Consider the following 21671-nt stretch of genomic DNA (forward strand, 5'->3'; position numbering starts at 1 on the left):
ATGAAGTGATGGTTATCCCATATTATTAAATGGATCTGAGTGTTAGAAAGCTGTTGAGGCTAGGTTGATTGAAAATGTCAAAACTGAGCTTGCTAGATTGTTGTTAGGCAAGGGTATTAAGGGTTATGGAATCAAGGTGGTTAAATGAAGTTAAGAAGAGGTCAGCCACGATTTAATTGAATGGCGGAACAGGCTACTCTTGTTCCTATGTAACATGAGTTGTATAGGAACTCGAGAAAAGTTGACGAGCAAAAATATTAACAGCAGAGATTAGTTCATTGAGAGGATTACTGGGAGTATCAAGGATGCAAGTAATCAAGAATAATATAATAAGAACATGGCCTGGACAAGAACTGCAATGAATTGGACACATTTCAAGAATGGAAACCGCTACAACACCTTTTGTGCCCCCTTTATACAGAGGTACATGGAACAAGAAGCTGAGGAAGACCAAGGAAGTGCTGGATAGACATTGCCTAGAGTGACATGTCACAGAAAGGGAAACAGATGACTGGAGTGACCAGGCTTGTTCAGAACCAATGTTAGTGGAGTGAATTAATTCGGCCCATCGATGCTGCTGATGGGAATTTAGTAGTTAATAGTTGGAGTGATGAATTGAGTTTTAAAAAGCCTGTGAATTATAGGAGGAAGAGTAGACTTGGGGAAATAAGGAGTTCCATAGTTTGAGGACGGGTAAGAATGAATTAGACAAGGAGACAGTGCGATGAGTCTTGATTCTAACACAGCAAGGATGAAGGGAGGAAGAAGAGTGTGCATTACAGAATGATTTCATACAGGAAAGGTAAAAGTTGCAAACAATTGGTGCAAGATTCACTGAATGGGTAAAGGATTGCCAGCCATAGTGGACGTGTGCTCAATGTATTGTAGCAGTATGAAGGTTAAGACATGGGATGATCTTGCATGGCTAACTTTGCATGGCTGACCTCTCCTTAGCCATCCCACTGCAACACTTCAAGCACTCACATGTTGTACTCCAGAGGCCCTGTGCAAAAAAAAACACTTTTGTGAAAACAACATTCTCCAGAAATATATTCAGTCTCTGACAGCAGCCATTAGGAAGCCACGTCATATTAGCACACTGGCCATTAAGTAGAACCATAGCAGAAAGTGAGTGCAAATAGATAGATCCTGGATACACTAAATGCACCCTATCAAATTTGACTTTTATATTTAAGAAGCAGACACATATTCCATATTTTATTGAAATCTGTAATATTCATATCACAAATAAATCCTTTTGATCATTGTCAAGGTGTTGCGATTATTGAAAACTATTTAAAAGCTGCGCCGTTGAGTTGGGACTACATCCCAGGTCAAAAGCTCAATATCCAAATGCATCCCAGCTGTAAGGATCCACAGCTAAATCATTTTGGGGTGGATGAGCTAACATCTAAGTCCTAGAGCCAGACAGGCTTGTCTGCTTACGCTCTGTACAGCAAGATACCAACTGCAGTGGAAATTGTATATAGTCACTGAACTGCTTGCTACAGTATTTTTCACCATTCAGTAAAAAGCAGTTGCATATTTAATGACGAAAGCAAAATACTGCAGATACTGGAAATCTGAAATAAAAACAGAAAATGCTTGAAGTACTCATCAGTTCTGACGAAGGGTCATTGACCTGAAACGTTAACTTTGTTTCTCTCTTCGCAAATGCCTGACCTGATGAGTATTTCTTGCATTTTCTGTTTTTATTGCACGTTTAATGATTTGCTTGTTCTTTGGTGCCAAGGCAGGTGTTAGTTTATTTGGGTAAAAGATAGAACTGCTTGTTTTCAAGTAAACTGTTAAATGTCCAGGAGAAAGTATTCATCGAAAAATATAAGCATGTCTCTGCTGGATTTCCAGTGTCGCACAAGCTTATCTGTACTGTTGACCTTGACATTATTGGGTCTAATGTGCTGCTGTGTGTGTGCCTTGGACTGACAGTAACTCACTTCACCCTCAGGCATTGTGCTTACTGGAGGGAGAGATTGGAAGCCTGCTGGGAGAATTTCACATTAAGATGAAAGGTAACTATTAAAAGTGGGACTTTTTTTTAATATGTTGCCTGAGGGGTAATTTTATGAGTCTGCACTATTGGTGGGGGTCCTTGCCCAATCAGCGCGATATCAGAAATTAAGATACATAATACCCATGACTTTCAGTCCAGATTAGAAAATCATATGCTCACATTTCAGATATGCACCCAGAATAGATGACGCTCCCTGCCAATAGCATCGACTCACAAAATAATCCCTGTATCATGAAACCTTATAATATATAGTTTGATTTCTGAAAAATATTATAACACTGATATTTTCCTGAAGGTCAAAAAGCATTTATTTTGTAGTAATATTCATGAACAGACTGGATTACGGTGGATTTTACTGAGTGTCCAAACCAAGCTGGTTTACTGGAGTTTCTGTCCTCCCTATCCCTTTAATTCCTCCTCCCAACCCCCACCCCACCCCAATGTCGGTGGTGTGATGATCTCTGTATGTGCCTGGACTAACATTTACTCCCTTCACTCTCAAGCATTGCACTCACTGGGAAGCCTGCTGGGAGAATTTCTTGCTGGGATACGGATCCACAGCACCAGCAGGTCTAGTCCATGTAGAAAGGAAGAGAAACTTGCTTTATATAGCACAGTGATGACCACATATGACCACAGGATGTCTAAAAGCCAATGAAGTACTTTTGAAGTGTAATCACTGTTGTAATGTAGCCGTTCTTCACGCAGAGGCAGAGGTTGTCAGCAGGTAGTTCAGCTTCATCATTCATCATCCACGCATCCACATTTTTCGGCACGAGTCATTGGATAGTAATCACTCCACAGTTTTCTGTTACTTTGAACCAATTAACTGGCTGTTTAACTGGCTGTTTAACTGCCCAAGAAGTGTTACAAGATCATTTTTTATGAAGTTTGCAGTAACAATTTCATCATAGCGAGAAATTGCCCGTTTAAGAATCACATGCACCTGCCATTTTCTTGTAAATGGCAGTAAAGTATTTAGTTACTTTTCTTTTCAAACAATAAGGAAAATATATAGAGGGGAAGTGAAGAGTGAAAGATGATCTGAGCCATGGCGCAGTGGCAGAGCTCGCGCCTGAGTCAGAAGATTGTGGGTTCAAGTCCCACTCCAGGCTGACACTTCAGTGCTGTACTGTCGGAGGTGCCAGCTTTTGGATGAGACTTTAAACCAAGTGGATGTAAAAGATTCTATGGCATTGTTCAAAGAATGCCATAGAATCTCCTGGTGTTCTCCTGGTCGATATTTATCCCTCAACCAACATCACTAAAATAAATTATCTGGTCATTATCTCATTGCTGTTTGTGGGAGCTTGCTGTGTGCAAATTTCTGCTGAGTATTACTATAGTAACTACACTTCAAAAAAGTACTTCGTTGGCTGTAAAGCACTTTGGGACATCCTGAAATTGTGAAAGGCGCTATATAAATACAAGTCCTTTCTTCCTTCAAACTAGGATATCATAAAACATAAGAAATAGCAGCAGGAGTAGGCCATTCGGCCCTTCAAGCCTGCTCTGCCATTTAATAAGAACATGACTGATCTTCTACCTCAACTCCACTTTCCTGCTCTATACCCATATCCCTTGATTCCCTTAGTATCCAAAAATCTATCGATCTCTCTCTTGAATATACTCAACGACTGAGCATCCACAGTCCTCTGGGTAGAGAATTTCGAGGATTCACAACCTTTTGAGTGAAGAAATTTCTCCTTATCTCTCTACTAAATGGCTGACCCCTTATTCTGAAACTGTGACCCCTAATTCTAGACTCTCCATCCAGGAGAAACATCCTGTTATATCCTGTTATATGTTTCAATGAGATCAACCCTTATTCTTCTAAACTTTAGGGAATATAGGCTTATAATGTGCAACTAGGAAATAAGTAAGAGATAGTAGGCCCGAAAGTCAGTACCGCTCGAAAGCTGGTGCTCCCCCGACCTCTTTGTGGCCATTAGCGGCAAAATTTTTTCACCATATTCAGCTCCAAAAGTGAACAAATGGGTTCCAATGCTAATGAACCCTTCCAAAGTGGATTCTTCAGCGGTGTGGCGGTCTTCATTTGAGCGTTATCATCACTGAGAAATTCAGCATGCAGGTCAGGGTTTCTAATGAGCCAGCTGCGCCAGGGTTTGCAGCAAGGCCCTGAAGGGGGAAGGAGTTTGGTAGGATGGCTGTTGTAAGAGGTGCAAGGAGAGCTAACAGGTTCACTGATGTGGAGCTGGAGACACTGATGAAATGTGTGGAGGACAGATGAAGAATACTGTTTCCTGATGTGGGGAGACCTGGCAGACTGCCAGTACATAATGCATGGAGGGAGATTGCAGGGGAAGTGTCGGGCACCTCTATATATGTGAGGATGCACCTTCCTAGGAGGGTGTTGGCCAGTCTGCACCCGGCCCTCCAAGGGTGGCGATGGGTCGACGCCTCCTAGCTCTGGGGCAATGGGGATCCTCCTCTTCCTCCTGCGCCTGCTCCTCCTCCTCAGGTGGTACTGCTGGCTCGACCTCCACCGGCTGTTCCCTCATGATGGCCAGGTTGTGTAGCATGCAGCAGATCACGACAATAATGTAGATCCGTTGAGGAGAGTACTGCGAGGTGCCACCATGGTGGTCCAGGCACCGGAATCTCTGCTTAAGGATGCCTATTCACTGCTCGATGATACACCAGGTGGCACAATGAGCATCATTGTATGCTTCAGCGCTGTCCTGGGGTTCCACCGTGAAGTGAGCAGCCAAGTGGATAGGGGATAGCCCTTGTCCCCAAGCAGCCAATCGCAATCCTGATTCAGGCCGGTCAAGATGGCGGGTACACTGGTCTGGCGCAGAATGAACATGGCTGCTGCCTTCCTTGCCCGCTGCCTCTCTGCACGGTGCTGATGGCGATACCTTCTCCTGCGTGCTGTTCTGCTTCTGAACAGGTGTACCAGATATCACCCTCCCAACACACCTCCCATCCTCAGGGTCAACCCTGCCAAGCATGTCTCTACAGTCCACTGGCTTCCACTAAAGAGTCAGGCCTGAAAGTTGTACAAAATGACATGAGAGGTTTGAGGGGGTTGACTTATGAAGATAGGTTGAATAGGCTGGGCCTATTCTCATTGAAGTTCAGAAGAATGAGAGGTGATCTTATCGAAACATCTCAGGGGACTTAACAAGGTGGATGTAGAGAGGATATTTCCACTCAAAGGGGAAACTAAAACTAGGGGCATAGTCTCAGAATAAGGGGCCGCCCATTTAAAACTGAAATGAGGAGGAATTTCTTCTCTCAGAGGGTTGTAAATCTGTGGACTTCTCTACCCCAGAGACCCGGTGGAGGCTGGCTCACTGAATATATTTAAGCCGGAGATAGACAGATTTTTGACGGATAAAGGAATAAAAGGTTATGGGGAGCGGGCAGGGAAGTGGAGCTGAGTCCATGATCAGATCAGCCATGATCTTATTAAATGCTGGAGCAGGCTCGAGGGGTCAAATGGACTACTCCTGTTCCTATTTCTTATGTTCTTATGTTCTTAAAATTATGTGCAAACCTCTGAGAAGCACTCAGCAGGTTGAATGGAGTCAAAACAATTAATAAAACTGTATGGAAAGATAAATACAGTGGATGATGTTTTAGCTCACATAAAAACACTAATAATTAATAAAACTGCATGAAAAGATAAATACAGTGGATGCTGGAATCTGAAATAAAAACACTAAGATTAATAAAACTATTTCCCTACCAAAGGACCCCAATCACGGCAACACTCCAGCGGTGTCGGGTTCGAGCACCACATCAAATCCTTGCGCTTTTCAGCAGCCTGCACGCTGCAGAGCTCACTGCTGGAAAGTTACAATGACAGCAGCTTCACCCTGCTGTTTCCGGTGGAAGGGAGCACCGCTCAATACCCCCCCACCACCCCCAAGCTGAATATGGCTCGGGGAGGGAAAATCATCCGATCGAATTTTTCGATTGGCCGCCCCAATGAGGACGGTGAATTTCGGCCCCAGTATATTGTTGGTGCATACTGCAAGTATGTATTACAGGGATGTATTCTGAGCAATTGCACTGTAATACGCTGTCTGGAATATTCCACAGAGATTTACTGGGGCGTTTTTTCCTCTTTTGTGGTGGGGCATTCGATAATCACCCAAGTGGAGCACATAGAGAAATGGGCACTGTTATGGACCTGCGACCCTCTCCACCCAATTTTCCTTTGTATGTTCCACCCGAGTGATTATTTAGTGCCAAAGTGCACAAGAAGAAAATCTGTCCTGTTATTTTTATGTGTCAATGCTGGATGTGACAGAATTCAGAGGCCGCATGATAAGGAACATCGACACATATTTTTACCTCGAACATTTAAAGCCTGTGTAAAGGTCATAATAACATCAAGTGGCCTCTGTCACTTCTTTTCAATAAATAAAAAAAAATTCAAGCTAAAGGTTTAATCTTTCAATTTCCCACTGCCAGCGGTGATCCTCTCCCTGCCGAGAGCATGAATCAGATTTTGGGACACCCGTGACTTTCTGACCCAAACCATGCGCAGTGGGAGCTTAAATTTCCAGTAGGTATTCTCGGTGGGCGAGGTCTCCCACCACAGCAGGAATTCAGGAAATTACCTCTTAACTGTTTATGAAATAGCATTTATTTGCGAATGGAAGCTTTCAAAGCTTACATGCAGAAGCTGGTAGTGTAAGGCCTTTGAGTAGATTCTATGCAGACTTGAAGTTCTAACTGTGATCTTGATATAATTTGAACTCGACAGGTTTAGCCGGATTTGCCCGCCTTTGTCCAGGAGATCAATATGAGGTAAGTGGTTTATACTTTAGCTTTAGGTTTTTCAAGTGGAACCTGACATTTTAGTCTTTGTACTTTCTGTAAGGACATATTGATCCTCAGTGAGGTGACAATGGGTCTTCCCAATGCTGCAAGAATAACAAAAAAAATCTGTTTGAGCCTTTACTTCCACTTTTCTCTTTGTTGCACATTTTCGGATTTCCGTGTAACTTGCAGCTCAGGCAATCTGAGAGATGGTGCTGCTCAAAGCAGCCATTCCTGCTAATGAAGAATGGAGCAATAGCAAAGTTTGAAGGGTGGGGGGGGGGGGTGGAACAGAATGAGAAGTGGCTTTGAGTTTCGAAATGAAATACGAGCTGCTCATATGTAAGATGCATACTAACTGCTTTGTTTTGTCTTCACCAAGATCTTTATGCGCTACGGCCGTCAAAGGTGGAAATTAAAAGGCAAAATAGAAGTAAATGACCGGCAAAGCTGGGATGGAGAGGAGATGGTCTTCTTACCCCTGATTAATGAATTATTCTCAATTAAGGTACTTGAAGCAGACATGTATAAATATAGAGGTAGCAATTAGTGCTTTGTTGAACGAGATTGCATGTTGAGAACTGTGTCAAGGGTCACCAACTCTGGCTGTCGTATTCTTGGAGGTTTGGTCACATGATATCTGATCGTGTGTCATCTAATTGCAGTTTGCACTTATGGTATAAAGGTTGGGACCACTGTAATTTAATGAACAGGTCTATAGCCACCACCGCAGTGGTGCACACAGTGATGGTCAAATCTTTTTCATCTCATCCAAAGCAAAAACAGAAAATGCTGGAAACGCTCAGCAAGTCAGGCAGCATCTGTAAAGAAAGGAAAATGTTAATATTTCAGGTATAGCCTGGACCCTCACTGGGATCGATCTCCGCCCCCCCGCTGGGCTCGAATGCCGCCCATCGCAGCGAGGGGCAGAGGCCGAGCCCAGTGAGGGGCGGCGTTTAAACCTGGCTGGGGGTGGTGGTCGAGCCCAGCAGGGGGCAGTGCAGCATTTAATATCGGTGGGGCCATGGTCCAGGATCGGCGCAGCATGTGACATCAGAGGGATCATGGCCCAGGACTGACGCAGCATATAACAACAGAGGCGTTGTGGCTCAGGAGCGGCGCAGCATTTAACACCAGCAGGGTCGGGGCCCAGGGGAGGCGCAACAGAGCTTGGTCCATCCTCGCCACTGGACCAAGACCTAGTTCTGTCAAGCCTGTGTGGTGACTGGTATGCAATATTAAATGCTGCACTGCCCCCTACTGGGCTCGACCACCACCCCCAGCCACGTTTAAACGCCGCCCCTCACTGGGCTCGACCTCTGCCCCTCGCTGCGATGGGCGGCATTCGAGCCAGCAGGGGGGGGCTGAGATCGATCCCAGTGAGGGTCCAGGCTATACCTGAAATATTAACATTTTCCTTTAAGATGTAACTCACTGTAACACCTGTGAGCCCATCTTTTTTTGGTGCGAAGAGCGTCATCCTCGTCACGGGGACTGCCTATACTATACTATACTATACTACTAGCCTGGCCTTTATCAGAACACCCCGGCTAGGGATGGGAACTCCCTCACTGGTAAACCCCTGGTGCTGATCTGGCCTTTTTCTTCCACCAGTCTCCTGGGCCACTGGAGCCTGCTTTGTTTTGTCAGGTCTTCATTTCTCTCATCATGTCTCCTTTTATCTTATGCCATTATCAGTCAACCGTCTTCTGCTCTCCACCCAATCAATCTAACTGTGTCTCTTTTCCCTTGTGTATGTGGTCCTCTTTTTTTTGCCGCATTCCCGCCCTTTGCATCGCTCTGTTCTTTCTTCTATGTTGTTCATCTACAACATCTTCGCGTTCTGAAGAAGGCCTGACTATGTCTGAAACATTAACATTGTCTTCTCTTCGCAGATGCTGCTTGACTTGCTGAGTGCTTCCAACATTCTCTGTTCTTGTTTGCGCGATGTTTTCTTTTTCTAAGAACGTGATTGTAAAACATGCAAGCGACCTATATAATCCCACATAAGCAGAGAAATCCCAGTAGTGTATTGGCTTCTGTGCCTTTTAACCTGTGTGTGGAGCGTAGTTTGATTTAACTGTTTGACCCTGACAATATATTAAACACTTTGAACACCAGATCAGCACCAGGGGTTTACCGGTGAGGGCATCCCCATCCCTAGCCGGGTTGTTCACCAACTCACCGTCTGCTCCAAAGTTCAATAAATGACCTGCGGCTTTTCTTCCAAGCCAATAATTCTGCACAAGCTTCTCTTGATTGGAAGCAATACTGAGAATTACATACAAATGGAAGAGTATTTCACTGCCACTTACTACCAGGTTATGGAAGCAGAATTCATATTAGTCTTTAAAATAGATGTGGATAAATATTTGACAAAGAAGAATTTAAAGGATACAGGGAAATGGAATGGAAATGGGACTAAGTGGATAGCTCTTTCGGAGAGTCGCCACAGCTCCTCCGGTGCTGCAGAATTCTGTGATTCTGAAGGAAAACTTACTGCTGACAATGGGGAATTGGTACAGCAGCTAAATTACTACTTTCCACAGGCTGCCTGGTCTTATCAGTCTACTGCAAACATCCAACAGTAAATTCTGTAGCTGTAGTAATTGCCTTTTAAGCTATCAGATTTATGTGGTGTCAGAACAGAATTCAAAATTCCTTAATAGGACGTTTCTGTTTCACATCAGGTTGTTCTCAGTAAATTCAACATGATCCCTTTTAGGATTCCAGTATCCAGTATCTTTTTTATTGCTACGCATTCAGTAGATGTTTTCTTGCTAGCACTCTTACCTCTGGCTGAGTAGGTTGCCGGTTTGAGCACTCAATCAAGTCTAATGTTGCATTATTGGTGCTGTTGTCCTTCAAAGGAGACATTAAACTGAGGCCCAGTCTGCCAGTTCTGTTGGGCGTTAAAGATCTCATGGCCCTATTTAAAAAAGAGCAGATAGTTCAACCGATGTCCAGGTCAAATTGTTCTCAACCAATGCCACCCACAGCAGATTAACTGGCTAATTATCTCCTTGGTCTTTATATGATTTTGATATTGCAGAATCTTTGCCTAGATAACACTTTAAAAGTAGCTTCACTGTATAAAAGGCTTTGTGATAAGCTGCTATATAAATGCAGGTATTATACTGTGAAGCATTAGAATTAATCAAATATTAAAATTTCTCCCCAAAACTTCCATGCAGATCTTAAAAACTTACACTGTTAAAGGGTGACATGGTGACATTGCCCATTGAAGCACCAACCTATGATGCCAATGTTGGTTTGACCTCCCTGCACCAAGAAGTTTGCACTGTAAATTGTACCATTCTGATGAATGACCAGTGGTGGCTTGGTGTCGCCTAGCAGGCGAAAGGGATCATTTGGGTTACTTTTCCTTTCCAGGCTGCTGCCTCATGCCTCCTACAGGTGGGCTGAGGGCAGTATTAGCTGTGGCCTGAGACCATGCTGCCCAGCCTGCTGCTTGGCTACAGAGACAGCTGCCCTCGGGGAATAGAGTAAGAACAGGTGGAATGTGTGACTGTTCATAGGAATGTACTCTCAAGAAAAAAGAAACAGATCTATAGAGTTACCAGCAAAGGTGATATAGTTATTAGTTAATATTTTGATAGAAATGCATATGTCTGTTAACTGGAAGTCACACCATGTAGCTGACATACTTTCTCTCTCTCTCTCTCTCTCTCTCTCTCTGACCTTCAGGTGTCAGAGTTAAAGGGTCTGGCCACTCATCTCCTGGTTGGCAGTGTCATTTGTGAAACAAAGGACTTGTTCACAGCCAGACCTCAAATGGTTGCCGTTGACATCAATGACCTTGGAACTGTTAAGCTAAACCTTGAGGTTATCTGGTTGTAAGTATCACAATTGTTGACTGCTGCTATGCTCTTCGCATTCCATAGATGGCAGTAGTGCCACTGGGCACTGGTGCCAGTGGTACATGTATTAATTGTCTCTTTATTCAGTGACAATTTGGTTATCAGTGTGAAAAAGAATCTTAAACTAAAATATTTTTTTTACCATATTACAACATATCTTGAAAAAGATATTATTAAAATAGGATATTTATGTTAAATGGTAAATAAAATGCAATAGATTTGGAATGCTAATTATTATTTTCATGTATTACCTACAGTCCATTTGACAAGGAAGACCTGACGCCATCCACAGGCAATCTGAACAAAGCCACCTGTGTACAAAGGCGATGTTCCATATACAGCCAAAGTACCCCAGAAACACCCACCTTTGAAGACTTCTCCTTCTTTGTAAGTAATGTGCTCCATTAAGAAGCCTGCACAAGGTTAAACAAAATATTATGCTTGCTTGATAGTAATAGACTATTTAACAGTTTCAATAGAGCTGCTGCTTTTGTTGTTATCTGTTTCTTTACACTTTGTGTCTTATTGTGTCTTATTGCAATGATATTGTAAATTTAAGCAAGGGTACTAGAATGTAGGTTGTGATTATTACAGCTGATGTCCTATTATTATTGTGATACCACAATTGTCCACAATAATGATGGAGTAGCCCAGTGTATTAGCACACTATCCTTTCAACTTTAGGACCTAAGTTTAAAGTCAGCACAGACTGATGGGGTGAATGATCGCCTCCATCTGTTGACTGCAATGGTCCAATATGATATCACTTGGTCCCAACCCAGTTCATAGAACAAAACTGAGCATAACTTGATCTTACTTGTCTCACTTAAAAAAGCATGGTGTGCGATGTAGAACTATCACAATTGTGCAGCAGGGGCTGTTTGTTTGTGGTTGGAGCTGAGTAGAGGAAGGTTTCCAGTGCCTCTGAAGACGATGGGTAACAGGAAGTTTTCCTGGCACTGGCATCCCTCATCACGATAGATATACTTTCTATTGCTGAATTATCTGATTTAACATCAGATGAGATAACAGGGTAGGTTTTCCGTATGCTAATTAAAATGAACGAGCATTATATGGGTAAGCATGTGACCTCTGTGACCATATTCCCAACATGAGCTCCCGCTGTGCGAGGTCCTGTGCCAGGACCACTAATTTGTGAAACCTGGTCCTATATTTCCAGAGCTAGTGCTTATGGAGTTGATGCTTAAAAAACAATGTTAATGTTAAAATAATCACATCTGGAACTTGATTGGCTGAAAAAATAAATTTTGGACGCTATTTTTCAGAAGAAAACAGCCAAGTTATGTCTAGTAGTTACAAATAAAGTAGAGTCAGTATAATAAAAATAGAAAATGGAGAGACAATGTGGAAAAAATGGAGAGACAATGTGGAAAAAGGAAGGCAGACCAAACAGATGTACTTCATTATCTTAATTGACATTTTGGTGTTTATTTTATTTTTGTAGGATTAGTATTAGAATAACAACTCCTGATATCTGAATAATTAATATTGAAATGTTAGGGTTTCTTTTAGCTTCATTCCTAAAAATGGCTAGGCCAGGGTGCTTTGAACGCCCTGGAACTGGAGGCATTCTGAGGGCTTTTACTAAATATTATAGTTCAGAAACTGAGTGACCATTTTTCATATCATTTGGGGGTAATTCTGGTGGATGGAATTTGGGTGAAATCCAAATCCGCTGAGTTTCCACCTCTTTAAATCTACCCAACAAATTGCTCTCTTGGTGGGAGGGGGCAAGGGTCGGGGTGTTCTTGTAAGGCGTAATCCTGAGCTTTTCACAAGAACCCTAACAGAAGCACCTTGCCGTTGGCAGCTGCATGTTCTACAGTGGGACCCAAGGTTGAAAAGGCAAATGGCAATTCATCCAGAAGGATCGACTGCCATTGCCAAAGAGGCCAGGTACTGAGGAGGTAAAGAAAATAAATGGCATTGCATAACCTTTCCTAAGACCCGGGCGGTCTCTTACTTCCCTCACAGAGCAGGGTGCTACTCCGAGATTCCCCTACATTCAATTTATCTGTGTGGTGGGTGCCCCTACTAAACTGCTATGGGGATAGACAGCTTCTCCCGTTATTAAATGGCTATGTCACTGGGATTTGGTGTGGGGTCAGTCAAAAATTCGGCGCAGATAGGCACCGCAGGATTTTTAGGCTTATACATTCCTAGAGAAGGCACATTGGCATAGAAATTCCTCTTGAGCGGAATCGCAAAATGGGTAGTAGCGAACTGACTGCCTGTTATACGACCCGCCCGATATTCAGTAACATTGACTTCACTAGAACTGACTATAGGGCTTATAGCAGGCAACCGTTGCGTGTTCAGTGCTACCACCCAAGACAAATTCCTACCCTGAAACGCTCCATTGTCCCCAAAATTGGTCCCATTCAAAGGTGATTCTTTCCATAAATAATAATAGCCCATCGCTTGTAGAAATTTGAAGCAAAGCTGCGATTTAGCTTTTGAAGTAGGGCCGTGGAGGTACCACTTCTGTCTTCAGCTGTTGATGTATCTAACTGAGCAGACTTCGTTCTTCACTGACAATTCAGTCTCATTAGCTGATTCTCACTTCAGAACGTCAATAACCAGTTGAACCTTCTCTTACACATTCACTATTTGAGCACGATGCCCTCAAATTTGGCAGATTTATTCAGTTTTTAAGGCAAATTCCTGAACTAAATTCCAGTGAGATGCAAGAGAACAGTGGCTCACAACCTGCCCCTAATCCAACCTTGACCTCTTCCTCACCCCAGCAGATGAAAGGAGCGCAAACCAGAAAATCGATCGCCCAAGCCATAACACCTGATCCACAGCACTCCTCATTTTTGGTGATTTTTCATTTTAACAGCAAAAGGTTTTGAGTGAAGCCAATTTAGTAGAATGCCCTACTTCAGAGACCTTTTTTGAGATGATGCAGTACAAATCTGAATTGCCAGACACATAAAGAGTGCTGAATTTATAGATTTCGGAGCGGAAGAAAAATCTAGATTTAGGATGTTTTCAGTCATGCTTTGATAGACCCCCAAATTATGAGACTCACAGAATATTAATGAGATTGAACAAATTTATATTTCACCTTTCATGACATCAGGACATCCCAAAGTGCTTTACAGCCAACGAAATACTTTTGAAATGTAGTCACTGTTGTAATGATATGGCCTATGTATCAATAAATCTTATCAATTGACATCTTAAAGAAGTTATTATACATCTGCAGTCCTTTAATCTGAGCCTTCTGCAATGTCCCTCCCATAATGCCACATTGAGCATTTCCCCACTAAACTGATTTTTTTTAAGCATTCGGCTTCTTCCATTAAGCATTAGCCACATTTACTAACACTTTGAATTTTGACATGCCAAGAAATGCCTGCAGCCATCACCAGACAGACTACGGCTGTCATTCATAGATGCTCTTCGGGACACGTTCTTTGACAAACTGCGACGGAGTCGCTCATTCAGTGACCTGCCATCTCTCAGGCTGCGGCCTAGGGAAAGGCTGGAGATCTATGTGAGTCCCCTTTGTGGGAGTGATCTGTTTCTGTGATTGGGATTTTGCCAGTCGCATGTCTGTGTTTTGCTGTTACAGCAGTTGCTGATCTTACAGATTTCTTGTGTGTTTCATTCCACTTGTATGTGTTGGTGTGAAGAAGTAAAATGTTCTGCTGGATAGCCAAATTCCTTTATGAATAAACCACTGGAGAACAATTGTAGCTGTTAGGAACCTGACTGCATTGTTTTCAGATATGAGCTTTTGATTTTCCTTACTTACCAACTGTTACAACGTATTGGGATACACCTCGCTTTTGGATTCCAGATAGGCACCGAATTTCTTCCTCCATTTGGCATTAGTCAGGCATCCCAACAAATATAGCCTGAACTCACCTGCATTTCAGGGTTCACGTCATTGGCATGGGTCTGAAGTGTTCCAGGCACCGACCCAGGCCCTAGTAGGGATTTGCGCCCTGAATTCAGGGATGGCAATCCAGCTGCTGAGATTGGTCACTGGCTTTGGGACAGAAACACCAGCCGAAAGACCTTCAGGCTCTCAAAGATCTCTGGGGATCCCCAAAAAAGGTGTCACTTAGACTTTTCAGCATCTATGACCTTGTTTCTCCAATCTGATGGGGGCCAGGCACAAGAGCTACTCCCAGCTTCTGCCGAGCACCCTTCCTAATGGCCTGATGTACCTACAGGAAATTGAGATGGAAGGTCCTGTTAAGACCCTCCCATCTCATTTGCATAACTAGCCCATACTGGCTCCAGGGGCGAGCTCTCCATCCTCCTTAGGGGATCCCCAGGAAATCCCAATAGCATAAAGGGGGCAGAGATCTGGAATTACAAGCCACCGTCCCTTTATCCTCTGCTTCGCACCCACCAACTGAGCGTCCCCAGGTGCAGAGCAGCGGAAAATCTGATCTATAATTTGCTGCTTTCCAATTTTGGCTAAAATTCTTTTCCCTTGATTTCCCATCATGCAAAAAAAACCTCTGAATTGCCTGGATTCTGAGACTAAGACTGAGGAAAGAGCTTTATCCCTGACCTCCAACTATCTGCCCAGTCTTGTAAGACCCCTCCCTTGTTGAAACAATGTCCAGTTTTCATGATGCTACCTGAGCTTCCCGCCTCCCCGCCTGTCCAAATTTGGGTTGACCAGTATGAGTGTGAGCCTAGATGGCATCAATTTATAATGGATGTCAGCTTCAGGTCTATTCCTTGAGGGATTGATGTGTACTTTTACATGGTTTGACTTGAGAATAATAAAATAAATTTGTTTATACCATTATTTATGCTACATGTTGAACTCATAAATAATGAAGGAATGCATACTTCTAAGTTTAATACTTTTAGGAAATGGAAACATGTTCCTTTTCCAGTAGCTGTGGCATCCGGCAACTGAAGTTCCAATATCAGATTCCATTCTTTATACCACACATGATAACATCATATGTGCATTGTTCAACCTGAATTACCTTTGAATGTTCAAACACCAACACCACCAACAACAGCTATCAGCCACTCATTTTGATTCTGATTGTTGAACGTCTGACCAGTGGCCCCAATCTTTGAGATGATAGTTCCACCTACAAAAAGTAGATGGTGATTTTTTTTTTACACTTATCAAACTGCTCTTCATTCCCGAAGAAAGAAAAATCTGCAGATATAGATATTTTTCACCAACATTTAATGAATTGGATATTAAATATTAGTAGAGGCCAACAAATCCATGTTGACCATAACTCCAGCTTAATTTTCAATTTGCTGCAGAAAAAAATGAAATTAAGAATGCTATATATTTTAATTAATAACAGAAAGACTAATTTTAACATTTTATTTTAAAATTGAGGTATTAGAAATACATCACTGACTTGTTTGTAGTTTTACTACTAAATAAAACTCTACAGAATTGTTTTCAGCACCTTGGTATAAAAGCTGCATGTGGATAGTGTTGGTATTGTGAGCAAAGTCACAACAAATATGTTGGCATGTTTTCATCCCATTTGTAAAGGTCTCCACTAGTTTCTAGATTCATTGCATGCTGAACTAAAGCATGTGTGCAATGTTTGGTGTTAATTGCATCCTGCTTCCTGGTTTCATTCTATTCCTGAATGGGGATCTAAGTACTGGCAGTGCTTACCTGTAAGAACAGCTCAATACTGTAAAATATCAAAATGGACCTTAGTCTTTTTAACATTTGTTACATTCTTTTTCAATGTCCCCTTAATAGTCCTTGGGGGTATTTTTGAACTTGGGCGATAGTGTAAAACGGGAGATATCAATTCAACCACCCGTTATACACCTCTTCCGATTTTCATTTCCATTGACTTAAGCAGGCTCCATCAGATGCAGCAAGTTTATATTAGGAAGATTATGGATTTGACTTTTATCCTAATGTTGCTTTGTGTTCAGTTGACAGAATAGGGTGCAACATACAATGGTTCCAGTATCAGAGACAATGGTGACAGAAAGGACTGCTCACCGTGATTTTATTCTCTAATTATTTTGCAGTTAAGGTGACTATTTTTAAATAATAGCTTTTCTCAGAAGGTCTAACAGTCCAAAGGCTATTATTAAAAATAAAGCAGACTTGAATCTCCACTATTCCAAACTACTGCAGTTTATATAATGTAACTTTCCATCTGGTACCACCACGAATCTTTCAGGGGAGATCTTGCCAGCTGATATATCCTGGTGACTTGACCCTTTTAACTGCTGTGCTACTGTGCTACTTCATGACATTTTTTGGTCCATTTTGATCAGTAGTTTGCCAAAAACTGGCATGTTATTTGCAGCGGGGTGGTCACTTTCTGTAAACTGCTTCAGTCAGCATATTTCTAAAGCAGACCTTTTTTATTCCAGTCTTCACGGCTTGAGGATGATATCTTTGATAATGAGAACTTGACCGGTGAGAAGTCCATCTCACTTAGTCATGGCTACCTTGCAAATGGTACATGCATTACCCAGCCCAGTTTGACATCCACCAGTCGAGTCTACTCCAACCCTGAAATCACTGTGACTCCACCTGATATTCAAGATGAAGACTCTGAATCTCAGATTTCAGCTATTGAGGTAAATGGTGTCTCAACACCAGAAAACAAAACTGAGAGAACTGGTCATCCATATTCACTTGAATCTGACCTAGAAGAAGAGATATCAGATATTGGAGACCTGTCATCTCTGCAAATGGAATACCACCAACAGACCTCAGACCATGAAAATGATATATTTTTAGAATCCAATGTCACAGTGGGAATCCTTCAAGATTCAGAAGAGATGTCCGACTTAAAGCCCGTTGAATTGGATGCCTATGAAGGCAATCTAACCAAGCAACTGGTGAAGAGGTTAACCTCAACAGAAAGACTGCTGGCCCCTGACAGGCAGGAATCTGATGCCTTCATATCCAGTGATTATGAAGGAACAAGGTCAATCTCAGAGATGAGCCTGGAAGAAGCTCTGCAGGGTCTTCTTCTATCATTAGAGCCACACAAAGAGCAATATAAAGAACTTCAAGATTTGGACCAAGAAGTCATGCGACTTGAGGACCTGTTAAAGGTCAGTATTTTCAAATGCATCTGATTAATAATGTGTGTCATAAACATGCAATTATTGTTTTATTATACTTTTATGGAGAATAACAGTGGTGCAAAATCCCTTTGAAAGGCAAGGTCTCAACTTGGAATCTCACTCCACACGAACGTGGATCAGAGAATCAGGGGTGTGCTCCTGATTTCAGGTGACCAGATGTCAAAGCATCCCCAATTGGGTTCAGAGGTCAGTGCACCCGACCCATAGAGGTTGCGGTCCCAGATGACCAGAAAATTGTGAGTGCAACTAATCAGATGAGAACTGTTCAGATTACATATAATTGGCAGTGGTCTCTTTTAAAAAAAATGTTTCCCCCATATTCCTCTGTGCAGGGACGTTACCTTGTTAGCCTATTGTTTGTCGTGCTATAAATGCAGTCCTTAGCAGGTTAGATCTTCCAAAACTCATGATTCATGAATTGTGCCCTTGGATTGGAAAATTGCCAATGTCACTACATTATTTATAAAGGGTAGAAAAAATAAACGAGGAAACTATAGGCCTGTTAGTCCAATATCTGTTCTGGGGGAGTTATTAGAATCTATTATTAGGGATAGAATGACTGGGCACTTGCACAAACATGAACTGGTCTGAGAGATAGCATAGTTTTGTAACGGATAAGTCATGTCCAATGAATCTAGTTGAATTTTTTGAGGAGGTAAGTAATGTGATAGATAGGGAATGTCTATGGATGTTATTTATATGGACTTCCAGAAGGCATTCAATTAGGTTCCACATAAGAGATTTTTAACAGAAATGAGAGCACATGGAATTGGAGGCAACCTATTGACATGAGTAGGGAATTGGCTAAGAGGTAGGAGATAGAGAGTAGGGATAATAGGTATGTACTCAAATTGGAAGGATATGACTAGTGGCATCTCCCAGGGATCTTTACTGGTGCCTCAGCTTTTCATTATATTTATAAATGAATTGGATGAAGTAATAGCAAGCAGTATATCCAAGTTTGCTGATGACACCAAGTTAGGTGGCACAGTAAACAGTATAGATGGAAACAGAACTTTGCAAAGAGACACTGATAGATTAAGTGACTGGGCAAAACTGTGGCATTTGGAATTTAAATTGGGAAAGTGTGAGGTCATCCACTTTGGACCAAAGAAAGACGGATCAGAGTATTTTCTAAATGGCGAGAAGCTAGGAACTGTGGAGGAGCAGAGAGATTTAGGGGTCCAAGTACAGAAATCACAAAAAACTAGTGGATGAATACAAAAAAAAAGCTAATGGAATGTTGGCCTTTATCTCAAGGGGGCTGGAATACAAAGGGGTGGAAGTTTTGTCTCTAACTGGGATATGACCAGAGCTTCATATAATATTATATGAAGCTCTGGTCAGACTCCAGTTAGAGAACTGCATTCAGTTCTGGGCACCACACCTCAGGAACGATATATTAGCCCTTGAGCTGTGCAGAGCAGTTTCACCAGAATGATACCAGGGCTAAAAGGGTTAAAACATGAGGACAGGTTATATAGAGTAGACTTGTATTCCCTTGAGTAGACAAGATTAAGGGGTGATCTAATTAGGTGTTTAAGATGATTAAAGGAATTGATGGGGTATATAGAGATAAACTATATCCTCTGGTGGGGAGAGTCCAAAACAAGGGGGCAAAGAATTAAAATTAGAGCTGAGCCATTCAGGGGTGATGTCAGGAAGCACTTCACACAAAAGGTTGTGGAAATCTGGAACTCTCTTCCCCAAAAAGCTAGGTCAATTGAAAATTTCAAAACTGAGATTGATAGATTTTTGTTAGGCAAGTGTTTTAATGGTTACAGATGCATAGCAGGTAGATGGAGTTTAGACATAGATTAGCCATGATCTACTTAAATAGTGGGGCAGTCTTGAGGGACTGAATGGCATACTCCTGTTCCTATGCTCCATGGATGCCAGAATAGGGGACAGAGAAAGAAAAAACTTACATTTATCATGTCCTTAGGACAACTCAAATTGCTACACAACCAACGAATTAATTGTGAAATGAAGTCACTGTTGTTAGGTAGGCAGAGTGACTAAGTTATGGCACAAAGGGTAGTTTTCCTGAGATTCTGCTCCCAGCATGAAACCTTGATTGATGGGAGCACCAATCAGGAAATTGGTCACCATACTTGGCGAGGGGCCCTCCTGATCTTCCAGCATTGATTTGAATGACTGGAAAATTCAGCAGCACTGAAAATTGGGCATACTGACCTCCATGTCTGATTCTCCAATTGGCATTCCCGATTCTCCAACTTAAGGTCAGAAGTTAAAACATATGCGAAAGCCAAGGGCAAGCATAAAACTCTGCCACAGTGATGTCCCCAAAAGTAATTTGAGCCAAACCTCAATGTTTTGCTAATTTGTAATCAATACACTTATCAATATAATGTATACATGGTGTTTCCATTATTCAGAGTTGAAAACCAATCAACAATCCTCCCTTCCCCTGCCCCATAGAGTCACTTAATAGAATTTATTGGGAGGAACGCTGACTTCATGTTCCCAACATTTCCTGATCCCCTTGGGCCATGCAGCAACTATAGCCGAGTGCACACATAAATGACCTGCTTCTAAGTCTCTGTATTGTTCTGAAACAGCTAGAATAGATTAGAGATGACCCTCTCTTCAGACTGCCCCAGCCTCTGCCAGTGCTTTCCCATGATGGCATTGGAGAGATTAGGAATGCAAATGTCTGGAGGGCTGAAGACACATATCGATGTCCAGCCTCTGCAGCATCCATTGCCTTCATGCACCAAATACAATTCTTCAGCCTTTACTGGGAGATTTACAGTAATTTGAAGCTTTGTAATTTAAGTACATTCTTGCCTCAAATTTCAGTACTTATTTTTTTAAGTATGGTAATCCATTTGGCTTCTCTCTGTGTCAACCTGCTCACACGTTCGTTCCATGATTTTCATTGATTCATTCTACTTGCAGTGTAAACCAAGTGCTAACAGAAGCAATTCATCCAGTTTAAGTCTCACTGTTGAAAATGCTTTAGAAAGCTTTGATTTCCTAAACACTTCAGACTTTGATGATGATGATGGTGGTGACGATGATGGCGATGATGCTGCTGACTCTGAATGTTCTGATGTCGAAGCTCAGAAAAACATTGGGTAAGTTTGTTGAGAAAACATTCAGCAAGATGAATATTGTTAGCTATGCTAAACTCTTTCATAATCAGCATAAGGAAGATGTTACTTTAGTTCGATCAGTTTTTATTGATCACAATTTTTAGGCATTATTTTATGATGCTACTTTAGACACATTATTGATTATTGTGAACTCCTTAACCTGAAATATCAGTGGGTAATTTTAACTCCCTGATGGGAAAATAGCCTAGCAAATGGAAGGCCCAGTCAATTTTAATGGCTTGGCCTAATTAACATGTTGCTGACTAACTTTCTGAGCAAAAGTCATGGGGTAGTCAGTGGGAAATAGCTGCCCATCAGTTAAAATCAGACACCTCAGAGGCCACAGGCTGGGCCAAGGTAAGTGTGGAGACAGGGCTTCAGAGGTGGTCAGCAATTTCGTATGGGAGTGGAGGAGAGTCTGGGGCAGGAGAGGCCTACACATCCCTTGTGAAGCCTGGCAGAGCTCTCCTGCTCCTTCTGGCCTCAACAAGGGAAAGAAATAAACACCCGGAGGTACCTCTTCTTCTGCTGATCCTCCCTTCACTAGCTTCAGCCTACCGGTAAAACTACAGGCACTGACCTGCTCAGGCCAATGTTAAAATGGCAGTCGAATCCTCAGCTGCATATTTAACGATGAACCCCCGCCGGCTTCAGACAGGTGTCCGAGGTGCCTGCGATTTAAAATTGCAGTCGGTGGGGATCGGGGCTGTAGGCCAGCTGGTAAGTCCCCTGCTCCATGTT

At 42.3% G+C, this 21671-nt stretch overlaps 1 protein-coding gene across 4 annotated transcripts in view; it reads left to right on the top strand.

The window, feature by feature from the left end:
• The window catches only part of ripor2 (RHO family interacting cell polarization regulator 2), a 104119-nt gene that overhangs the window by 54742 nt on the left and 27706 nt on the right, over window positions 1-21671 (top strand). For 3 of the 4 annotated variants that reach the window (XM_070880673.1, XM_070880675.1, XM_070880674.1), the window contains 7 exons: window positions 1970-2033; window positions 6777-6820; window positions 7215-7340; window positions 10541-10689; window positions 10971-11100; window positions 17086-17778; window positions 20734-20912. In XM_070880673.1, the coding sequence (XP_070736774.1) occupies window positions 1970-2033; window positions 6777-6820; window positions 7215-7340; window positions 10541-10689; window positions 10971-11100; window positions 17086-17778; window positions 20734-20912 (1385 nt within the window). Of the gene's footprint in view, window positions 1-1969; window positions 2034-6776; window positions 6821-7214; window positions 7341-10540; window positions 10690-10970; window positions 11101-14089; window positions 14237-17085; window positions 17779-20733; window positions 20913-21671 lie in introns of all 4 variants that reach the window. The other variant, XM_070880676.1, reaches the window with a different exon arrangement.

The sequence above is a fragment of the Pristiophorus japonicus genome, chromosome 5 (genome assembly GCF_044704955.1).
Source record: "Pristiophorus japonicus isolate sPriJap1 chromosome 5, sPriJap1.hap1, whole genome shotgun sequence".
Lineage (NCBI taxonomy): Eukaryota > Metazoa > Chordata > Chondrichthyes > Pristiophoridae > Pristiophorus > Pristiophorus japonicus.